The 24,437-nt window shown below is 44.4% G+C and overlaps 1 protein-coding gene across 1 annotated transcript in view; it reads left to right on the forward strand.

Annotated features, from left to right (window-relative positions):
* The window catches only part of Ush2a (usherin), a 663,496-nt gene that overhangs the window by 577,084 nt on the left and 61,975 nt on the right, over positions 1-24,437 (forward strand). The window contains 7 exon segments of the mRNA XM_075987373.1: positions 16,818-16,948; positions 16,950-17,038; positions 21,087-21,462; positions 21,464-21,716; positions 21,719-21,958; positions 21,961-22,440; positions 22,443-22,550. Coding sequence (XP_075843488.1) covers positions 16,818-16,948; positions 16,950-17,038; positions 21,087-21,462; positions 21,464-21,716; positions 21,719-21,958; positions 21,961-22,440; positions 22,443-22,550 — 1,677 coding nt within the window.

Genomic DNA, 24,437 nt, shown 5'->3' on the forward strand with positions numbered 1-24,437 from the left:
GTTTTAGAACTTAGGACTTTTCATGACAGTGAGACACATCTGTTTCTGGCAGCACCAATTACTTCAAGAGGAAGATGGACATCAAAGAGGCTCCTTGTGGAGTTTGCTAGTCATTTAGAAAAGAAACTGTTCTTGCCTGGACTGCTTGATATACAGGGCCCACAGAGAAATAACTGATGAACTTGCCTAAAGGTGAGACGGTCCTTCAGGGTTCCTGCTTCATGAAAGAGTCTGCCAGGCATTCTGCAGGACACAGAAAAATATGACTGACAAACTGCCAATATAGATGGAACTGTCTTTGAAATTTCCTGCTTCATGGAAAAGTCTGCAGAATACTTTGGGCCTGTAGGCTGAAGATGGATGCCCCAATGTTACAGAAGAACTTTCAGTGACTGTCCAGGCAGCAAGAAGTTTCTGTCAATTTTAGAGTTTTGGAAGTTGCTTACAATGTACTTCCTGTTTACTTAGGTAATATTATATCCTTCTGGAGTCTTTGATGGAGTTGAAGAATAGATATAGTTTTCCTTAGTTATGATAAAAGATAAAGTAGATATAAATATTGTAACTATAATTCTTGCTTAATAATTGTTTTGTTATATGTAATTTTACATAGTAATGTTAAAGTTAAAACCTTCCTTTTTATTTAAACAGAAAAGGGGAGGTGATGTGGGATTCACCTCTCTATGCTGTGAATAACATTGGTAACTAAAGAAACTATCTTGGGCCTGCACAGGGAATAGAGGTAGACAGAGAAAACTAAACTGAATGCTGGGAGAAGGAAGGTGGAGTCAGGGAGAAGCCATGTAGCCCTGCTAGAGACAGATGCTGGAACTTTAGCCAATAAGCCACAGCCATGTGGTGATACATAGATTTTAATAGAAACAGGTTAAATTAATATGTAAGAGTTAGCCAATAAGAAGCTAGAGCTAATAAACCAAACAGTGATTTAAATAATAGTTTCTGTGTGATTATTTCCGTTCTGGGCGACCGGGACAAACAAGCCCTCCTTGCAACAGCATGGCAGCATAGTTCTCTGCGGCCTTCTTTTTTACTGCTGCATTATTGCACCCAGTTGGGGGATCTGACAGAGCATTCCATGTGTCCTACTTTTAAGATGCCCAGATGGCGGCTACGTGCTTCGGTTTGAATTGGGCAGCCCTCATCCTTCATGCTTTATAGTCGGCCTGGTTATCAAAGAAAGATACGAGACAGGGGAAATTCTTCCATTCAACTCCCCTTCATCTGTCCTCATCACCTAGTAAATGATGTGTTCCCACAGTTACTGGGGTGACAGCCACCTCGATAGCTGAACATCCCTTCCATGGTGTGGGTAACTCCTTGTACTCACAGCTCCTGAATCCCTCTCAGCAAGACTCCTTCGTGGTATAGGCCATTCTATGAGATCTTAGAAGCAGCATAGGAGGGAGCAGCAGTGCAAACATTTTATTCCCCAAGGAAAACACTTATATTTACATTGGTCTTTTTCATTCTAGTCTTTAAGCTTAGCAGAGAATTTAAATGAAATCATTCAGCCTGAGACAGTGATGTGTCACTGTCACCTGGAAACACACTGGGCCACATTTGCAGCTCTCTTCGTATCCATACAGCCTGTGGTCTACAGGTTGAACACATCTGATCCTGGATCTAGTACTTTCCCTGCATGTCGCCATTTAAAACCCAATGACTATGCAGTATTTTAGGACTTTACCTTCATACACTGTCTGTGCTCAGTTCCCATCTATTTGCACATGAGTTTCCTAAATGTGAGTCTCATTCCCAAGGAGGTAGGAACTAAGATTTGTGTACCTTGTGTTCCTTCCCTGTTCCCTGTAGTACTCAGAGCTGTGCTGGGGAAGTAATAGTCATCAAAGAAAACACCTGACTGAGGCTCCAGAAGCCTCCGGGTCCTAAACTGATGTCAGTGATTTTCTTTGGACAGAGCATAAAGCCAAGTTAGACAGTTGCATTTCTGAGTCATCAGAATCCCAGGATTCCTCGGCAGCTCCCAGGAGGAAGGTCACACTGAAATCATTGCTCTTGAGTGACAAAGGTATGCCAGGTACTTTCAGAATGGTCACCTACTTCTCACAAAGTTCATAGGGAAGTTAGAGACTGTTAGGAGCCAAGACTCAGAATAATTAGATTATGTGCCTAAAGTGTCCCTGGGGTCGGGGACAAAGCCAAGACCTGAGCTCCAGCCATGGTCATTAAGTAACTCTTGTTTGGATTAAGGTTCTAGAATCTCAAAATTGCCTCTTTGCCCAGATGTCACTCACAGGACTTTGAGGGACCATTATCCTTTCTTATTAAACAGGAATCCATTTTTATCTGTTTGAAAAGATAAAAAAGTAAAAATCCTGGATTCTAGAACAACGTGTTAGCACCCAAAATACCAGATTTCTAGCATACCCTCTGTCTTCAGTGAGAATTTTTCTCTGTTTTGTTGAAATATTGAGCAGAAATGTATAAATTGAAAACCATCTTGGATCTACCTATATGAAAGTAAAAATCACAATGCATTCTCAAAACGAATATAAGTTGTTTTTATTTTGAATTAATTATGCTTAGCTTAAGGACATTTTCTCTTAAGGTATAATGACTAAACTCTGATCATTCCTTTTTGTTTATTCATTTAAAACGCAAATAAAAGCAGATAATCAATAGATCATAATCTAAAACTAGAGGATTTACGAGTTAATAAGCTTGAGTCAATAGATACGCTATAACAAAGCTCTCAACGCTAAACCTGACATAATTTGCTTTACGCTAAGCTGGTTGACTTAATGCTTTAATTTAATTCCAATATTAACCGAAAAATCCAAGGAAAGGGGGGAATTTTAAATCCTATTATATTAAAATATTTTTCAAGCGACAGCTCAATATCACCATGCTACAACTGCTGATGTGTGCCACTAACGTCTGCCCAACCATCCAGGTCTAAAGCTTTATGGACAGTTAACCCTTTGGAGCCTGGTACAAGTGAGCTATGGAAGTTCTCAATGCCTTTTCTCTGACAGCTGTTCTGTCCACCTCAGCTGCTGCCATATTTTTGTCTTTTATGTGTTTTTCCTGATTCATTGCCAAACTATTGTCAGGGATGTTGCTGTTGGTTTTGTGTGCATTTATGTGTATTAGAGTGTGTGTGTGTGTGCGTGTGTGTGTGTGTGTGTGTGTGTGTGTGTAGGTCAGAGGACAACCTTAGCTATCACATCACAGGTGCTATGCACCCATTTTTATGGGCTCTAGCTCATCAATCAGGGTAGCTATATGGTCACCAGTCCCCAAGGATCTGCCTTTCTCCACCTTCCTAGGGCCAGGATTATAATATAAGCATGTGCCACCACACCCAAAATTTTACATGATAGAATTAAACCTAGGTTCATGGGCTTGCAAGCTCTGTACTTCCCTGAGTTCTCACTCCAGTCCCAAAGCCCTTATTTCTAGAACAATCCTCCTACTCATCTTTATTTTATTGTACAACCTGACTCCTCAGAAGGGAAAAGGCTGTAGGCAAGCCTGGGTCACACAGCAGTAAGGAGGCCTTTCTTGTGACATGCAGTAGCGTTGCCTTACAACGTCTGGTATCATTAGTGGAGACAGTAAGAGGTATGGAGCAATACCCCAAATGCCTGCAAGGTCATGGGCACAAACACTCTAGTCTGAATGCCTCCCATCAAATCCTGATTCAGCCCCTGATAATTTGATGTGCATGGAGTTTGCTTCAACGACCTTCTCATCTATTGTCTTCCTGAAAACGAAGATAATGTTAGTCTCTCTCTCTCATACATACATATATATATATGTGTATGCATGTGTGCTATATGTGTGTGTGATACAGAGATAGATAGATAGATAGATAGATAGATAGATAGATAGATAGATAGATAGATAGATAGATAGATGATAGACAGACAGACAGATAGATAATAGATAGATAGATAGATAGATAGATAGATAGATAGATAGATAGATAGATGATAGACAGACAGACAGATAGATAATAGATAGATAGATGATAGATAGATAGATAGATAGATAGATAGATAGATAGATAGATAGAGATACAGGTAGACAGGCAGATTTGGAAAGCTCTGTGTGTTTTAACCCTTTAAGACAAGACACTTTGTAGGGAAAGAATTCAGAGGGCAAAGAACTCAGCTGTGAGTGATTCTGAGAGCAGCAGAACTGGTCACTGGCTAGAGTGGTCAGATGCTTCTTTCATAGCAGCCGTGCCTGTTAGCCATTCTCCACCCTCCACAAGCCATCGCTTGTGAGTTCCCTATGTCATTGGTGTCATGACTGTCACACTCTGGTCAAGTAGCAGTATGCTTTGCTTGCCTCTTAACCAGCCTTATGGTCCCATGAATGTTGTGACCAAAAAAAAAAAACAAGTCCAATCACTCTGCTAAATTAACTCACGTTCACTGGGGGGTGATGTGGGGGTGTCCCTTTTCTGTTTGGGAAGGAGAGTCAGGAAATCACACTGATGGTGTAGGAATTCTTTCTGTTTGTGTGTTGCTTTTTTTTGATTAATGAATAAAGAAACTTCCTTGGCCTAGCTGATAGGGCAGAACTTAGGTAGACTGGGAAGACAGAACTGAATGCTGGGAGGAAGAAAGGCAGAGGAGAGGAACACCATGGAGCCGCCAGAGACAGACATACCAAATCTTTCCCGGTAGGCCACTGCCACGTGGTGATATACAGATTAATAGAAATGGGTTAAATTAAGATGTAAAAATTAGCCAATAAGAGGCTAGAGATAATGGGCCAAGCAGTGATTTAAATAATACAATTTCTGTGTAGTTACTTCAGGGCTAAGCTAGCCGGGCAGCCGGGAGGAACAAGCCGGCACCCTCTTACAACACACTGGGGTTTTGTTTGTTTGTTTGTTTGTTTGTTTGTTTGTTTGTTTGTTTTTGGTGTTTTCAAGACAGGGTTTCTCTGTAGCTTTAGTTCCTGTCCTAGAACCAGCTCTTGTAGACCAAGCTGGCCTTGAACTCACAGAGCTCTGCCTGCCTCTGCCTCTCAAGTGCTAGGATTAAAGGTGTGCACTGCCACCACCCAGCAACACACTGGTATTTAAGGATGAAATTTTTCCTCAACAATTCTCAGGTCTGGAATCATGGGCATTCAACTATCTCCTGTGCTGCTGGTGAGAGTTCTCATGTGATTGTCATTGCCCGTACCCACACAGTTCTCATGTGGTTGGCATTGCTTGTACCCACACAGTTCTCATGTGGTTGGCATTGCTTGTACCTGCACAGTTCTCATGTGGTTGGCATTGCTCGTACCCACACAGTTCTCATGTGGTTGGCATTGCTTGTACCTGCACAGTTCTCATGTGGTTGGCATTGCCTGTACCTGCACAGTTTCATGTGGTTGGCATTGCCTGTACCTGCACAGTTCTCATGTGGTTGGCATTGCCTGTACCCACACAGTTCTCATGTGGTTGGCATTGCCCGTACCTGCACAGTTCTCATGTGGTTGGCATTGCCCGTACCTGCACAGTTTTCATGTGGTTGGCATTGCCCGTACCTGCACAGTTCTCATGTGGTTGGCATTGCCTGTACCTGCACGGTTCTCATGTGGTTGGCATTGCCCGTACCTGCACAGTTCTCATGTGGTTGGCATTGCCTGTACCCACACAGTTCTCATGTGGTTGGCATTGCTCGTACCCGCACAGAGTCAATGTAACCATACACACATCACTTTAGCTGAGCTGTGCCCACAGCTGGCACAACTGCTTGAGCTGGGTTTAAGTACCACTTAAACTGTCTTCAGAAAGGTGATGCTGGCATTCAAATTAAAAACTATTATAAACACTACATAGGCCAGAATCAGCTCATCTGTGTATGATTTTCTTTAAAAAAAAATATGCTCATATAAACTTAAATTAAGAGTCTCAACAAATATAAACTTTAAAACTCTAAAGTTTTATATTTTCATTTAACTAGAAGTCCTGTTTTCCTTGGGGATACATAAAATAATTGTTTTGTTCATTTTTATCAAGGAATTTTTATAGATGTATTAGAAAATATTAGATATATGCTATAATATTCTTTTCAAAATAGCTAGCATATTGCCAATAAGATAATGTATTTAAATAAAAGATAATTTATGCATGCGACAGACATCTTTTGAGCACCCATATGGTGCTAAGAACATTCTGTCCCCAGTCTCTGTCCTCTAAGACTCAAGACCTCGTCAGAAGAACCGACAGCTAAACAGATCCTGATGCTGTGAAATAAGAACAGCAGAAGAAGCAGAGAAAGAAAAGAGATGATTCTGCTGGGCAGCCAAACTCTCCAGAATGGACCTGGCATTAAACTGTTTTTGAGAAGCTGGGGAGTTCCTAAGCATGGAAGGGCACTCTGCAGGGGGTGCACTGTGGGCCAATGCAAGGCTTCATCGGGAAGTTCACTAAGGCAAAGGGCAGGGGTGCAGGGTGAGCAGGGAGGGCCTGAAGGTGCAGGGTGCACAGGGCAGAGCCTACAGAGAGACGCAGGCTGCAAGAGTACTGCTGAGGACATGGAGTTGGGACCTCCTGTGCTTCCGGCATTCCTCAGCCTTGCAAATGACAGGTTAGGTTTTGAGCCTTCTACTTGATCCTGACAGTGAAGTAGATTCTAGAGGCAATGAGTGTGTCTAGGTACCATTTCGTTTGAAGTTCCAGGGCAGAGCCTTCTTGATACTAGGAAAACAATATGATTTAAAAAGAAAGAAAGAAGGAAGAGAGGGCAGAAGGGAAAGAAGGAAAGAGGGAGGAAAAGAAAATAAAAAAGGAATTGAGTCTCTCCTGTGGAAGCAAGGTTACAGAAAATAGAGCCATAGAGGAACCCAAAGACTCACAGACTCGCCAGTCCTTAAAACAGAAAAGTCATTGCCTGATTCAAGAGCATTCACTTCCAGTGAAGTGTTAGGAATCCCTCAAAGGAGACACTACTAACCAGCCTTAGCCAGGAGAGAACCGTGGAATATTCTCCACACTGAAGCTGTGGTATTTTGTTATCAACCTGAGCACACTCACAGACACCTGTGTGCCTTCATCACCCAGGACCCAGATGATCACGGTGGCTTTAAGCCGTGCAGAGGTGGCACTGCTCCCTGATTACCCCACAGAACCCAGAGTCAGATCTGAGGCCTGGACTCAGCCCACAGGGTTCGCACCATCTCACCCCTGCCCACCCCTGTGGTGTCAATTCTGCACACATTGCTATCAGCTGAGCGCCAAGCCTGATACCATCTTAGACCATTAAGCAAGTCCTCTTTGCCTCGACGTGTTGCCCCTAGTGCCTCAGGAGGCTAGAATCCTCTGTATTCTTTCCCCATCACAACTTCCTCAAGGACCTCCCTCACCTGCTATACCTGTGAGCTCACTGGCTTGTCCCTGTCAGTCAGGGCCAGACACCAGAAGGTATTTCTTGGGTCATTCTCTCCAGAATTTCTTGCAGTGCCTGTGTGTGAGCTGTCCCTCCCCCTTCTTTCCTCTTCTCCCCCCTCTCTCTCCCGCTTCCCCTCCCCCCATCTTCTTCTTCTCTTCTTTGTCTCTCTTTTTTCTCCCTCCCAGCTCCCCATTTCCCTCATCGTAGTTCAGAACTGAATGAGCTTGTCCCTGTTTCCTGTGACTTGGCTTCTGAGGTTAGGAGGGTGTCATACATCCATAAGTTCTCGAAGGCCAGCTCAGTCACAGTAGCATAAACACCGCACACTAGCTGGGAAGATTCTCTTACATGTATGTTATCACAGTTCTTCTAGCTTCCCGTGGAATTGTTGGGTCACAGGGTAAGCACACTTTTAATTTTGATAGATCAGAAGCACTGCTTTTTAATATTTAGTGTGACTGATTTGCCACTTTAAAATTTAATGATCATAAATTTAATGTTTTTTATCTTCCCCTTTGACAAATATGCCATTCTGAGCCGTTTTTCTTTTCCTCAGTGTTTTTGTGGTAACGGGGCATCGTTGTACATATTGTAAGGATTCTAGTTTTTGCTTTACTGATTGATACAGCCAATTTTCCAGTCAAGAATATATCTGTGGAGTCAGGCAGTGATGGCGCACGCCTTTAATCCCAGCACTCAGGAGGCAGAGGCAGGAGGATCTCTGTGAGTTTGAGACCAGCCTGGTCTACAAGAGCAAGTTCCAGGACAGGCTCCAAAGCTACAGAGAAACCCTGTCTCAAAAAAGAACCAAAAAGAATATATCTGTGAATTGAATCTTCATCTTCTCCTGACTCCTCTCACTGTGAAATGAATGATATACTTGGGGAGAGAAGAAATGCTCTCTTCCTGTACCCTCCTTCTTCTCTCTGTGGAGGTCAGTGGTTCTCAACCTTCCTAATGCTGTGACCCCGGAATGAAGTTCCTCATGTTGTGGTGACCCCAACCATAAAATTATTTCTGTTTACTTCTTAACTGTAATTTTGCTACTGTTATGAATCATAATGCAGATATCTGTGATGCGGGATATCTTAGTTGTGACCCCTGTGAAGGGTAGTTCAACCACAAGGGGTTGGACCCACAGGTTGAGAACTGTTGGTGTTGATGTTTGGCCAAGTGAAGGCATTAAGAAATGACAGGTCTAATTGCTGACTGTTTTAAGTGGAAGTGTGTAGTAGTTACAGGAAAGGGCCTCTGCCTAGACTAGGGTAACACACATGACAGTCATGGGGGAGAGTGGTGTGGGAAGTCATTGGTTAATGAATAAAGAAGCTGCTTTCAGTTAACGGCTTAACGGAATATAGCCAGGCTGGAAGAGTTATATACAGAGAAAGTAGGCAGAGTCAAAGAGACACCATGTATCCACCGAAGGGGAAAGATGTGAGGTGCTAGCTGGAACCTAGTCATGAGCCTCATGGTAAATTATAAAATAATGGAAACGGGTTAATTCTAAATGTAAGAGCTAGCTAGCATTACACTTAAGTGATTGGCCAAGCAGTGATTTAATTAATACAGTTTCTGTGTGGTTATTTCGGGGCTGAGCTGCTGGGAACAAACAAGCGGGTTCTTACAACAGATTGGCATTTTTATTTAAATAGAAAAGGGGAAATGGTGTGGGAAGTCCTGTGGTCTATGTGTTACTTTTATTGATTAATGAGTAAAAAAAAACTGCTTTGGCCTGTGATAGGGAAGAATAGAACTAGGCAGGGAAAGCTAAACTGGATGCTGGGAGAAAGAAGGCAGAGTCAAGAGAAGCCATGTAGCCCCACCAGAGATAGACACTGGGGATGGAACTTTATCCAGTAAGCCACAGCCAGGTAGCAATACGCAGATTAATGGAGATGGGCTAGTTTAGGATGTAAGGAGCTAGCAAATAAGAAGCTAGAGCTAACGGGCCAAGCAGTGATTTAATTAATATAGTTTTTGTGTGGTTATTTCGATTCTGAGCTGCTGGGAACAATCAAGCGGGCTCTTACAACAGGGGAGGAGTTCAGTGGTTATGTATTCTTCAGGTCTTGCACCTGAATTCTACATTGGTATTTACATGGCCTGTGAGCTAACCTTGCTTCCCAGCCAACAGCAGTAGCTCTAACCATTTCTGCACACCTTGCAAATATTTGATCTTTGAAAGATGCTGGGGCAAGAATGTGGCAAGTTCCACACAGACATGTGTCCAAAACAGGAAAATCCAGATGGGGCAGGTATGATTCAAAAGTGGATAGAACACCCTGTTTGAATTCAAATCACTTTCTACCTTTCTAGAACTCATTTTACGTCTTTACATGTGTGTGTATATGTGCCTGTCTGTGTGTGTGTTTGTCTGTCTATATGCATGTATGTCTGTCTATATGTGTGTATATATGCATGCTTGCCCATACAGATACCCAAGGAGGACAGAAGTTGCTGTTGGCTGTTCTCAGTTACTTCTTCACCTGATTTTTCTGAGCCAGGGTCTCTCGCTGATCGCAGAACTCATCATTTTGGGTAGACCGGGTAGCTGAGGTGACAGTGTACACTGCCACTCCTGAATCTGTTTTTCTGGGGGATCTGACTTGGAGTCCTTCCTCACATTGTACAAGCACTTCCCTACTGAGCTGCCCCACCACAAACATTTTGTTTTACAAAAGGAAACTCCTGCTTTCTTTTCCTTTTTTAAAAAATTAGTTATTTGAGAATTTCCCACAATGAGTTTTAACCGTATTTACCCCTCCCCTTGCTGCTCCAAGATTTATCCCCTCTTCCCTACCCATCCAACTTTATGTCCTCCTTTTCCTCCCACCACCACCTATCAGATCTGGTCTGTGCTGCCCATGTGTGGCTTTCCACTGGGTTTGGTCAACCTATCAAGGGCAACATTCTATTGCTTTTTATGATTCTAAAAGTTTAGCTTATAGCTGGGTGGTAGTGGTGCATGCCTTTAATCCCAGCACTCAGGAGACAGAGGCAGGCAGATCTCTGTGAATTCAAGACCAACCTAGTCTACAAGAGTGAGTTCCAGGACAGGCTCCAGAGCTACAGAGAAACCCTGTCTCAAAAAAAAAAAAAGAAAGAAAGAAAGAAAGAAAGAGAAAAAGAAAAAACGAAAAAGTAGCTTATAACATATCTTTTTATGATTTCTTTCTTTTTATTTATTCTGTGTCTTTTACACCATGTATCTTGATCCCATTCATTTTCCCCATCCCTTCACATCCACTCTCTGTCCTTGCGTACCTCCCCAAATAAAACAAAATTTAAGAAAAAAAGGGGGGAAGGGAACAAAATTAAACATGGAAGCTGCAGTGTGACACAGGGAGTCACACAGTAAACCCCTTTGTCCATACATCTTTACTCACAAGTGTTCACTGCAGAATCATTGATCTGGTTCCAGGCCTCTCGTTTATACACCATCGATGCTGGGCCCTCAATGAAACTCTTCTTGGATATTCTGTTGTTGCCCTGTCTTGTGGAGATCCTGCAGCTTTGGATCTGTGAGTCAGGTCCCTTCACATGCTCCAGCAGACCATAGATGGGGTGGATGTTGGGGTGGGCCAACTCATAGCCCTGGCTCTTGACCTGCGTAGTTGCAGGGCTGGTCCCCCCGCCAGTTCTCTTCTGTCCTCACGACCATGGTGAGCTCTTCTTGTCCTAAATTCAACCCCACTTTCAATTTGCATCTTCTCCAAAATGTCACCTCCTCTCGCCCCAACTCTAAAAGACCACTCTATTCCTCACAGACAGCAGAACCAGGTTCAGAACTGTGTGCATCTCTGCAGAGCAGACCAGCTCTATCCAGTTCTGACCTCATCAGAACCCAATCCATGTGCTTTCCATCCATGTTCCATCCTCACAAAGGCTTTCATGCACAAAAGGCTCAAAATGTTTAAAGAATATGGAGCCAAGGAGATGGCTCAAAGGGCAAAGATGCCTTCTGTAGGGTCTGATGACCCACGTTAAATCCTCAGGACCCACATGGTGGAAGGAGAGAACCAATTCCCACAGGTTATCCACTGACCACCACCACAGTCACCATCACACACACACACACACACACACACACACACACACACAGGGGAGACAGACAGCCAGATAGCGAGACACTAACTTTTTAGAGAGAATAACTTTTAAAATGTAATTTTAACAACATTTAAAGACTTGGATGGAGCCGCTTGTTGGCCATGCTGCTTGCCCCCTAATCGTCTAAGTAGATCTGTCTCATTCCATAGTGACGGCACCTTGCACACACACACACGAAAGCACAGGCCAGGAGCCTGGAATGTGTCTTGTTTTCCTTTCTTGTATTGTGAATTGATCTCTGATTGACAGCAGCTCTGCATGCACGTAGATATACATCCATAAATGTCTTCTCCTGCCAGCATAGAGCAGAGAAGGATACGGTAAAGATGATGAAGTTACCCACTTTTCAGTCTTGGAAGTCTTAGCCTAGTTCACTGTGGGTTTATTTAGCCAAGATTGAGATGTTGCTAATGAGTAAAGATGACATTTCTTAAGACTGGTTTCACCCATGCAAAATAAATACTAGATGCAAATATGTTGATCAACCTTTGAGGAACTCAAATGTTACTTTCCTAAATGGAAAAGAAAGGAAGGGGGAAAAAACCCTGCATAACCCACAAATTAGATTATCTGGACTTAAGAAAACTGAAAAAATATTTCATTAGCATCAGAACATAGAAAAGGTGTCCAGTTGGCTGTAGCTGCCCCCTCCAGACCCATGTCTTTAGAAAATAGTACATGAGACCCTGGACAGGAGAGACTGAATGGCTTCTCATGTTTTGCTTACGTTCTTAGTCTGAAACTTAAGTAAGCTCCCATACATAGCTGTTCCTTGATTTTGTCATGAGAAAGCAAAATGTGGCTGAGAAAAAAAAATCTATGAGGTTGACATGTTTTAATATGGGTTGGTCTAAAGTTCTCTTTGTACATTGTATGTGTTCATGTGTGTGCGGATGCACATGTGTGATCATGTGTGTCGAAGCCTGAGGTATCTACTTTGATTATGCTCCACCTTCTTTTCTGAGGCAGGATCTATCACTGAGCTCTGAACCAATGGATTCAGCGAGGCTGGCTGGACAGCAGGTCCAGGGCTCCTCCCATCTCCAGCTCCCCCACCCTTGGGCTGCACACATGCGCCTTCCTACACAGCACATTCTGTAGCTGGGTTTGAACTCAGGTCCTCATGCCGACATGGCACACGCTTCCAACAGAGCACTCTCCCCAGCCCTTTCAAAGTCATGTATTCTCTGGGATTTTGCATGTGTAAGAACTGAGGGGTAAAGGAACACCCCTCAGCTGGTCTGTATGTATAAGCCAGAGCGGATCCATTTTAGGATCAGGAGCCAAGGAAAGTGAGAATAACAAATAAAAAGGCAAAGGCAGAAGAAATCCCATTGACTTGGGATGAAGTGAATCGTGCCCACGAAGATTAACCCTTTTCCAAACTGCAGTAAACACACATAAGACTCCTTGATGGGCCTCTCAGTCCCCAAGCCTCGCCACGTTGGCTTCATTACTGTGAGTAGCCTAAAGAGGCTTCCTAACGGCTGAGGTGGATGGGCTTAGTGAAAAAACACCACAAAGACCAGAGGGAAAGCTCTGGAAACTGCTGGATCATCAGATCAATAGACTCAAAGGTGACTAAGTTAGGTAGCTCTCTGCAGTTTAAACATTTGTGCAGGGACTATCCCCATGCAGCCTTTTATTGACAGCTACAGATCAATGGTAATTTTTGATCATTTTCAACCTACATAAACCTATTGACCCCTTGGCCACCTTTGGGGCATTTCAAGTCGTCAAAAATAATCAGAGGAGATGGTGTAAAATTGTCAGACTGCTGAAGACTCCAAGTGGTTTCACGTGTCCATGTAAGCAGAGTTGAGAGGTTAAAATGTAGTTCAAATTGGCAGCAGGGCCTCCACCGGCCAAGCATTCCAGAGAGCCCTGCCTTTACGCCTCATAAATGACACACTGATTTGTATCCCAGCTCTGACATGTCTGCATATAAATTTTAAAAAGTAAAAGAGGCTGAATCTCTTCGGATTCAGTGGTGAGAGCAGATCAGGATTAGTTCCAGTAAAAATTCCTTCCCACCCTCTTTTACTGAGTTACTCTCCATCTGCCGCGTAACAATCGCGGATAAACTTCTGCAGTAAAGACTGTGGGAGGGGTACCAACAAAGACCAGGATGGAAGCAAGCGTGAACTGATACCCCAGAGGTGAGAGATCCAATACTCCAATACGTGTAGCTCAAAAGAACCCGCAGGGGAGGGGTGTCACTCAAACGGTGGCGTGCTTACCTTACACGCAGGAAATCTAGGTTTCAGCCCAGCACCACATAACACTGGGCATGGTGATGCACACTGGTAATCCCGTCACTCAGACTTGGGGGGTGAGCACAGAATTGCAAGTTCAAGGTCATTCTCTGTTATTACACAGCAAATCCAAAGCCTCAGACAACAAATACAAGGCTTAATAGCTAGAGGAATAGGAGACGATAATGAAGTGGGAAAGAAGATAAAATGAAAATTTTAAAAAGGAAGGAGAGAATAAGCCAAGCTGAAAATATCCGAAGAGGAAGATGAGAAAAGTGGGGAGATGAATATAAAACCTGAAGATGAGGGAAGGCAAGAAAAGTGAAGAGTGTGTGGGTGGGGGTCTCTTCAGAAGTAACAAAGTAGCAAGGGAACTGTTCTCCAGTCCAATGCGGTGTGTGTGGGCTGGGGGTGGGGGGAGACTTCAGAAATAACAAAGTAACAAGGGAACTGTTCTGCAGTCAAGTGGGAAGTGCGTGCATGCGTGTGTGTGTGTGTGTGTGTGTGTGTGTGTGTGTGTGTGTGTGTACAGTAAGTGTAAACCAGATTAAGAAAAGCACTATTAAAATCACCCTTTACAGGATCACACCTTGAAGCATCTGTGCCCCGCACGCCGGAACTTGAACTTGAGAAACACAGGCCAGGTTTCTACATTAGATGGCGGAGGTTCTGAGGTGGGGGCATTTGGGATACTTTCACTTTCAAGGATCTGAGCCATAAATGTTTATTAAAAGAATCTATAATGAAATCAGTTGTGTTATTTTTTTTAACGGTTGCCGGGAGTATGTTGGAAGACAGAACAGCCGGCTGTTAATCATTAGCACTCGTGTTATGAGAAGTGTTTGATAGCATTGCCACCTAGGGGCTGAATGGAAGTCTCTGCTATGAAATAAACCCTAATGGAGCAGGTGCCACGATTGACAATATCCATATGGTTTTGCTTTATAGCCCACATGCTTTTCCAGTTTCTTGTGACAAAAACCATCTCCAAGTCTGCCCCAACAGCCCACTTTCCTGTGCATAATCTGGTAGAGGTGATTCCTGTTCACTCTGGGGCCTCTGCTTCTATTGGCATCTATTACCAAATCTTCTGAACAAAGAATTATTCTTTTTTGCATTATTAATCTTACCCATGTTTGCCCTATTTCCAGAGAAAAGAAATCATTTGTCAGGAAAGAATGTTTGTAATCAGGACTGGAAGCACTGTCGGGTTTAATATTCACTGTGGTCATCCTGATCTGCTGATATATTTATCTAAAAGACCAATCCAATGTTGTGGAGAAATACGTTTTTAAATATTCATAACCTAACTTTTAATATTTTAAAAAAGAGAAATTAATATTTCTGTAAAATTTGTTTCAGAGTCTGGCCGCTTAGCAAATGTTTAAATATTAAAAGATTTCAGGAGGTTAGCGTGTAATGTCATAATGGGACATACTGAAACAGGAAAATTGACTTCACGAGTCTCAGATCCATAAAGGAAACTGTATTTTCTTTACCCAGGTCTCTCATGGAATAAGAGAGAATCAAAAAATACATCTACCATCTTTTGGTGGTATTTGTTTTTACAGTTTCATCCAAAAATGGCATTTGGAAGATTTCAAATTAAGAAGAAATCCTTTCTCATAACTGTGTCCGTGTTCTCAGCTACCCACCCTGAGAAATAACTTCCTCTCCCTACCTTTACCCATCAAAAAAAAAAAACCTTGATAGGTTATCAAAGTCACATTTAAACATCTAATAAACCCAAGGTGATCACATGTCATTACAAGTCACCATCATCATCCAAACAAAGCTTAGTCATGATTGTTCATAGTCAGTGGTCACAGTCCACAGTAGGAAATACCCCCTCTCAAAATGTGTGTGTATGTGTATGTGTGTGCGTGCTTGTATGTGTGTTTGTGTATGTGTTTGTGTATGTGTATGTGTGCGCGTGCTTGTATGTGTGTTTACTCATGCATATGTTGCCACCCCCTGTTGCAGGCATAATTCCTACCTTAAACAGACATATCCATCCTGCCCAGATTGGCAAGAACACCCCAGGGCCTCTCAGAATGTTAAGATTCTTAGCTCCAGTTAAGTTATGCAAAATATGTTAAATGTCTCTCTGTGAGCAAGAAACAAACAAACAAACAAAAGTAATTCTGCGATCCCTTTTTTTTTTCCTTTTAGACCAACAAAGACGAATTTCTCAAAGCCTAGATAGCAATCACTTTGGGCGCATTTCATGGTTTTAGTTACGCTGCTTCTGACAGATAGGAATAATTTCACATTTACATTAATAGCAGGCTTCTCCAAGGGTGTTTGGACATTTATAGTCCAATGGGCTCATTGCTGTTTTCTTGTGTTTGTTTTATCAAATTTGTAAGATACAAATGCACAGCCACACAATGAGTGGGGAAGGCTGGGGAGTAGAGGGTCTCACGTCTGAATAAGCAGCATTGCAGATTAGAGCTTTAGGCATGTCCCTGCTAAATCTCACAAAGACTTCCCATGAACCTGCTGGCCACCTCCCCACAGCTGCTAGGATGCAACATGGGGCCACTGCTCTTTGTTAAGCTAACTGCAGCTCTCGTCGTGGGCACCACGACTTGTAGGTCTCAAGCTCTGAAAGTCTACAGGTGACATCTGATACAACTTTTCCACATATCTGAAATCATTCGCTAGTTCAGTGGATTTCAACTTCCTAATGCTAAGACCCTTTAATACAGTTCCCCATGCTGTGGCGACCACCTCTGATCCTAAAATTATTTCATTGCTACTTCATAACTGTAATTTTGCTACTGTTATGAATCATAATGTAAATATCTGATATATGACCCCTGTGAAAGAGTTCTTCAACCTCCCAAGGGGGCTTTGACATACTGGTTGAGAACCACTGTTTTAGTTGATGTATTCAGTGTGGACAAGAGCAAGCAGAAAGAACCCTCACTGTCTCCTCAACATGAATCCAAACCTTTGCTGTGAATCTATGCCATTGTGAATGCCATGCATTCTGACATGGTCGTGCAGTCCAGAGAATAACCTTCTCTTGGCTTCTAACAGACACCTAACTTGTTAACTTTCTCAGAGGGAACAAGCCACGAAGCCTATCTTTTTGAGTTAGAACCATTCACAACATCCCACGTGGGCGTGGTCGCTGTTAACAGTGCAGGACGGGAGTCAAGCCCCTGGACTCTGATTAGAACTTTAGAATCTTCCCCCAAGTGAACTAATCAACTTTACAGCTGACCTGAGAGAGAACGGGCGGGCTTTGCTGCTCCAGTGGACAGAGCCAGAGAGAAACAATGGAAAAAGATCAAGGTAGAGTTCATCCTGCATAGGGAATGCCCTGGTCATCCTCCAGATAAATACATGTGTCCTGCCATGCCATTAGGTCACTGGGAAGCTGGTTTAATTCTCCTTGATGGCTCCTCTTGGCACCTCCTCCTAGATCAGTGAAGAACAGCTGGGGGAGGGAGGCCTGATGTGGGCCCAGCAGTGGGCTGAGGTTGCCTCATTTAATCCACACATCAACCCCACGAGGTGGGGCCGCTCAACTTCAGGACGCTCATAAAAGTTAAGTAGCTGCTTCCAGCAATATTGCCGAAGATGAGGTGGGATTTGAAGCCAACAAGTCCCCAAAGCTCTGAACTCCAATTGACCCTCACCTCACTGCCTCCTCAGCCTTCTTACTTTGGGTTATTTCCTTAGTTTACCTAACTCACTCTGCAGATCTGTCCGCTAACTTCTTGGCTTCCCCATGTAGCCATGAAAATTAGCCTCTAAATGTCACATATAAAGCCTCACCTCACCAGCCTGGCGGTGTAAAGGAGACGGAATTCCCATGTTCAACCCACACTTTGAAGCATTCAACGCTTGCCCACATGAGGTAGACCCATAAAATCTTTTTATTTTCTTTCAGGAGCTGGCAGCCATTCACGCCCCAGTTCTTCCCTCTGGCTTTGTCCTCTTTGGTGGCTCCACAGGTCAGGGTGGCAGAATCCCCAGCCACAGCTGCTGTATCCACTGCCTGCTCCAATCGCTCTCCCCAGAGAGTGGAGATCCCCATGCTAATTCCACAGGAAAGAGTAAAGACTAAACTTCACCTCATCCGCCCTAAAAGAAGATTGAGACAGGAAATACTATCCACAGCTCAGGGCTCTGGAGTCAGCTCCTACCTCCTGCGCCTTTCTCTGGGCTGCCTCCCAGCTTAGCTGGAGGTTCTGCAGCCAATAACAGAAACTCAGAGGCAAGCCACTTCCCACCAGTAGACATCAGCCAAACCCTCCTCCGGGGCAACCTTAAATCCTGAATCTCAGTTCTCAGCCCCTCCCAGGCAACAGAGCTTCCCCGTCAGTCCACCCATCAAAGCGCTTTCTGAGTGTATTCCCCCTGCCAGCGACTGCCTTTCCTGAGAATGATTGACAATAGGAAGATTGACTCCCCATCTGCATTTCACCAAATATTTATTGAGTGTCTACTAAGTGCTGTGCTCTTATTCAAGAGGGAACAAGACGGGGAAAAGCCCCTGCTGTCTAGGCCCTTACATGGGTGTGAATAAATGCAGGGGAGAGATGAGTCAAAGAGGGGTAGAAGCACAAACTGTAGATGGTAAATAAACAAGCAAGGGAATTTCAGAGAGCCATGGATGCTATAAAGAAAATTAAATAGAGTCATGTAATTATGCCTGCTCAGGCTATTTTAAAATGGATAATCATTTGAATTGAGTTGACATTTGAGCTGAGCCCTGAATGACAAGGCAGAGGCAGTCATGTGAAGATATGGGGGCAAAATGTTCCAGACAAAATGAACAGCAAATGCAAGGCCCTAAGGCAGCAATGACCTTGGTGTGCTCAAGGAAACGGAAGAAAGCCTGCGTGGATGAAACGCTGGGAAGGAGGAAAAGATGGCACCGAGACAGACTGGAGGCAGGGTGGGCCCAGCCTTGTGGGCTGTGACAAGAAGCAGGGAGAGTGTTCAGGGTTCAGTGAGACATTACTGAGGGCTTTAAGCAAAGGGATGCTGGGATCAAATTTCTCACTCTGGCGGCACACTCATGTCCTGTGAGAAACTAGTGGAGTCGAGAGCCTACTGGAGAATTCAGGGTAGGCTTCAAATTAGATAGTTCAAATCAAAGAAAGAATGGTGCAACCAGGAAATATGGGGTACTGGAAGTGAATAGAGAAAGTAGAGATGAGATTTTTGTTACTAGGCAGGATATGAGGCAGGATATGAGGCAGGATATGAGGATGTGAAGGAAAGAGAGGGGTGACTCTTCAGATTGCCTTCGGGGCTTTGACCCTGGGGTGTTAGCTAAGTTAGGAGGGAAAGCTGGGAGAGCAGCAGGTTTCAGGGCAAGTGGCTAGTCAGAGTCCAAGCTCAGAACTCCACAAGAAGTCATCAATGAGATCTGTATCTGCAGTCTGTTAGCAGGCGACTGTGTGTAAAACCATGGTGACAGGCAGAATCACCATGGAGAGGATGTAGCTAGGAATGAGGAGATCCTGGGGTCCAGTCCTGGGGTACAAGAAATTTGGAGGTCATGGTGATGGACAGCATCATCATGGAGAGAATATAGCTAGGAATGAGGAGATCCTGGGGTCATGAAGAGGAAAAGTAGTCAGGGAGAGTGAAATGAGACTAGATGTTGAGGATGGGTAGGTGGGTATTGCATGCCCAATGTGAGGAGAAGAAAGCTGGACGTGTTGAGATGACCTAGACTGGGGAAGAGCAAGGTCCCTGGAACCTTGGCAGGAAGATCACGTGCTAGAAAAAGGCACCTGGGTGGAGTGGCTTCTGGAAAAGATGGCAACTTACTGAAGACACCTCGGTGAGAAGGACAGAAGAGAAATGGGACAGTAGCCAGGCAAGCGGGATGTTGAGACTTTCATGTAAAAACCAATGCGATACTAGAGCACACTGAAACACTAGTGGAAAAAGCCAGAGAGGGAGGGGATCGGTGATGGAAGAGATGATATGAATAACTACAAGAATGGAGTCCTTACAAAAGAAGGGGGATTGATGGCCTGCTTGGCCTTTAGTTGAGCATAGATACTTCAGTCATAGGGACAGAAGCCAAGATGACCACAGATACTGTATCTTCACCTTACTCTGGTTGATTATATTATTGAACTGAAAGTGTATCCTGAACTCATAACCTCCCTAGTAACCTTCCAGCTCGCCTACTCTAATTATTCTCTTGAACACTTAAATTAGCCTATAGAAGACCAAAATCATCTCCCACGAAGACTGTTTTATGATAGAGTATTAACTGTGTAATCTGTTGAATACCAAACTGAAAGTTGAGAAAATGACTGCTTCACTATGTCTCACCAGGTTGTAGTTAAAACCTGGAAGCTGAGAGGAGTAAGTAAGATGCCAACGGAGTATGAGACTTGGGATCCACAAGAATGTAGAACATGTCCTGGCAATAATACATCCTATGAGAGCATGCCTTTCTGACTTCATCTCCTTCTCGATGGAGGATGTGGGAATGTCACCAACCAACTCTGAGGGAGAGAGAGGCAGGTGTGCTAGGAGGTAGGGAAGAAAGGACAAGATGTAAACTAATCACTTTGGACAAAGAGAGCAAATGCAAAGGGGGAAGATGGGGTTACTATTTGATAATTACCTACTAGAGGTTTCTGGACAAGGTTTAAAGCAAGACCAGCCAGTATCTGTCAGCTCCGTGTAATTACAAACGACTGCTACCGAGGTTAAGAGCAGGGCTGTAATGAGCACACGTGGTCATGCCCACCATGTAAGCCATCCATGCTTCTATGACTTCAAAGAGAAAGCAGTACATAGAAATGCTCTCCCATATTGTTATCAAGACTATGTATATGTGTATTGGTGTGCTATATCTATACACATGACCATATCTGTACACACGTGCATCCCATGATGTGAGTCTGCACACAAATGCATGCATATACCCGTAGAAGCACGTTTTCAAGCCCAGCATCCTGTAACAAGGATGACCAGCAATATGGTTCCATTTCACAGAAAGCTCAGAGGAAGGCAGCTTGTTCAATAAGCCACATGTACTTCCATCAGAGACATGGAGCGTCTATAATAAGAGATTTGAATGTTCTTTCTGCCTTTCAAACCTCATGAGTACTGTGTAAGCCATAGCGTTCACCAGCCTGAAGTTTGGGTCAATGCTTAGATTTTATCCAACCTTTTAAAAAGTTTTCTGTGGACTTGATATTAACCGTGGCAGATCCCACGTCTAAAGCCAGCATTTGCAGGCTGATGGATTAGCACCAGTGGGATCAGGTGGGCAGGTGTGAGCGTTTCAGACAGACTAAACTGCTGCACCCAGAACCCCACACCGCTCTCATCCTCCTCCTCTCTTCATCCTGCAGGCACACCATGTCTTCAGCGATGGGCTCCTGGAGTATTCTTGCCTCTGTCGACAGTTTCTCTTCAGGCTCTAGGCCCCCTTCACCCTCTCCACTCTGACCCTCGAGGCCTGCACAGCAGCAGGCTGTGCTCACTCAGAGCCCCAGCCTTTCTGAACAGATGAAGCCCATCCTCCAGACTCTCAGTTGGCTCCTACCATCCAGTCTGTGGGGTCCACCACTGTAAGGTTACTGTGGGCTCAGTCAGCTAAGCCAAACGGGAAGATAACTCATTATGAAGTGATTCACAGATGCTTGGAGAGAGAGGATTGGGGAGATGGGACAACTCAGGTGGATGAAAATGCTGTTTTTACAGAATCCCACATGGAAAGGGACAGACTCCTGGGTGTATAGTGACACAGGTTTATAGACGTGGAGGCAAGATGCTTATAGAATCTGCACGTGGAACTCTGCAAGGCACACCTGTAGCTCTTGGACCGTGGTAAGGGCATTGTGAGCTCCCCCAAAAGGCCTTGTTCCACCTGAGATACCCCATGTGTCTATGAAGTCCCCCAAACTGCTGATTTCCTGGATGCCACCCCAAAAGTCTAATGGTGCTACCCAGTGCTATGAACTTCAGAGGCCTAAGTGCTCCATCCTAGCTTCAATACTAGCACCTTCAACTACACCGACAGCCAGCTGCTTCCCTTTCCAGCTTACAGTTATCCAGTCCTCGCCTCCACCAATGGCAGCTGCTTTACCAGCAAACCCACCACCATCACCATTCCCAAAGCGCCTCCAGGAGGAGTCAGCCCTCCAGTTCTTCAGGCCATCGGTGCCAGCCAGATAAACGTGTCTTGGTCCCCGCCATCAATGCAAAATGGAAAGATTTGCTTAGATGTGATGGTCGGGAGTACACGGCTGGGCAGGGCCTGTCCTTTCTGGTTTCCAACCTGCAGCCTCTTACTCAATACAGTATCTCCCTTGTGGCCTGCACAGGTGGAGGATGCACTGCTAGTGTGTGCCAGAGAACATGGACCCCCTACTGCAAGTCACAGGCTCAGAAACCTCCAAGAAACCCACATGGCCAGATCAGAAGTTATGAGCGTCGGTGAGATGGAGCCACGGTGTATTCAGGGCTGGACACTCGCTACCATGATTTTACCCTCGCCCCAGGTGTAGAATACTGCTACTCGGTGACAGCCACCAACAGCCAGGGAAGTGTCTTGAGTCCACTTGTCAAGGATCCAACCAGCCCCTCAGCCACCTCAGGCTTACAGCCTCCAAAGTTGCAGGCCAGGGATACTCTTGAGATCTTAGCGGATTGGGACTCTCCAGTGAGGACAAACAGTGAGATCATCAGCTATACCTCTTCACCCGTGAGCTGTTTGAAAGAGAACCCCAAGTGCTGTGAGCTAATACAACACACGGTTCTTCTGATAAGCGGTCACTCGCAGTCAAAGACCTGAAGCCATTTCGCAGGTAAGGAGACAAGCTGGGCTTTCTGGGCGCAAGTCATTGTCCCTTCTGCTGTGCTCCATCAGTGCCACTGAGGCTCCCAGGGCCAGGTGCACACGCCACCTCCCGTGCATCAGCCGTGAACAGTAGACAGGCCCCACCTTCATTTAGCTACAGCATGCTTTCGCAGTCTCTGGAGAACAGAGCTATGACACGTGATGTTTCGATGCCAGCTTTCCAGAACATTTGGAAGTTTGTCATCTGGAGTACATCATGAAGAGACGGGGCCGATCCCTCGACAGTTATTAAGCTGAAAGGAGGGCTGGAGAGATGACTCGGTCAGTAAAGTGCTTGCTCCCCAAACAGGGGACCTGAGTTAGAGCCCTAGCACACACATGAACAGAGGGGCTTCTTCCAATAGCCTCACATCTGGTAGGGCACATGAGTCAAACCCACCAGGTTACCAAGCCAGCTAGACAGACAGGTGAGTCAGTGAGCTCCAGATTCAGACAGACCATTTTCTAAAAAGAATGTGAAAAGTGACAGCACCGTGTGCCACCCTCTAGCTTCCAAACACACCACACACACACACACACACACACACACACACACACATTCATACACATAGTCATGAGTTCACTGGACCAGTATTTGTCTAGAGGCTAGCCTTCTTTCATTCAAATCTAACACTTCTTCCAAGAATAATGGGGTCTTTGAGTTCTGTATCTGCCATAGAACTCCCTTGGTTTTGAACTCACGACTTTGCAGATGATACCACTTTGCTCATGTGTATCATCCTAGGTTAGCCTGGCTTCTACGACATGCATAGAGGTGTTCTAAACCAACATGTTTCCTGTAGCTTCCCAACACCTGAGCATTTTCTCTCATCCCATCTCAGGCACCTGACATCCCCAGAGAGAGTAACAAAAGACATTTTATGTGAAAATTTTAGGAAAATGAATATAATCGTTTTTTTTTTTTAAAAAAAATGAAGTCTGCAAAAGTGTTGCTGTCCAGCCACCTCAGGTAAAACTCGGCTATGATTCTGACATCCAGTGTCAGGATGAGACACAGCTACAATTATCTGTGGGTACAGAGCTGTGAGGATAAAGCATTCGTGGTCTTATGCATCTACTCAGGGCAATTATTTAGCATCATATCAAATATTAAACGGTAATTAAAAGCTCTTCAGGTATTCTTCTCCACTGCTAATCTACATGCTATGTGAGTTGCCTTTGAGCTCCCACTACTGAGGACATTTTAAAGGCTTATGTTGGGGTGCAGCCCTGCGTTTTGTCAAGGTTTCCTCTTTATGTGACCACAACACAGGTATTAAAATCATATCCATCTTGCGCTCCTCTGGGCACTGATATCTCAAAGGATTCATGGAGAAAATGGCTTCCCAGATGTCAAAGTAACACTTTCTAGAGAGAAATGAAAAGTCTAAAGTGCGGCCATCCTAGCGAGGACACATAAGGAGGCATGCAGAGGCCCAGTGCCCCAACAGCTGAATCCTTGACACAGCTGGTGAAATATAACAGAGTATCAAACCTGTATCAGTTGATTTCAGGCCGTTTTGTCTTTGTGGGTTTTACATCATATCGATATTTACCAGATACAATGAAAACCAGTGTGTTCATCGTGGGGCACCCCCAGCTGACTAGTAGAAAGCAGTTTGGGAATCTTCAAGAACCAGAAAGAAAGTGGCCAAGGACTTTCTGGTTGTTTGCTTGTTTTTGTTGTTGTTTTAAGGAAGGGTCTCACGTAGCCCACTATGGACCAGAACTCACTACATCATGGAGGATGGTGAACACCTGACCCTCCCGCCTCCACATTCCACGGGCTGGAATTGCAGGCTTGGGCCACCACCTCCAGCCTTTTTTGTTGGTTTCTGTTTAAGACAGGTC

This window comes from Microtus pennsylvanicus, chromosome 10 (genome assembly GCF_037038515.1).
Source record: "Microtus pennsylvanicus isolate mMicPen1 chromosome 10, mMicPen1.hap1, whole genome shotgun sequence".
NCBI lineage: Eukaryota > Metazoa > Chordata > Mammalia > Rodentia > Cricetidae > Microtus > Microtus pennsylvanicus.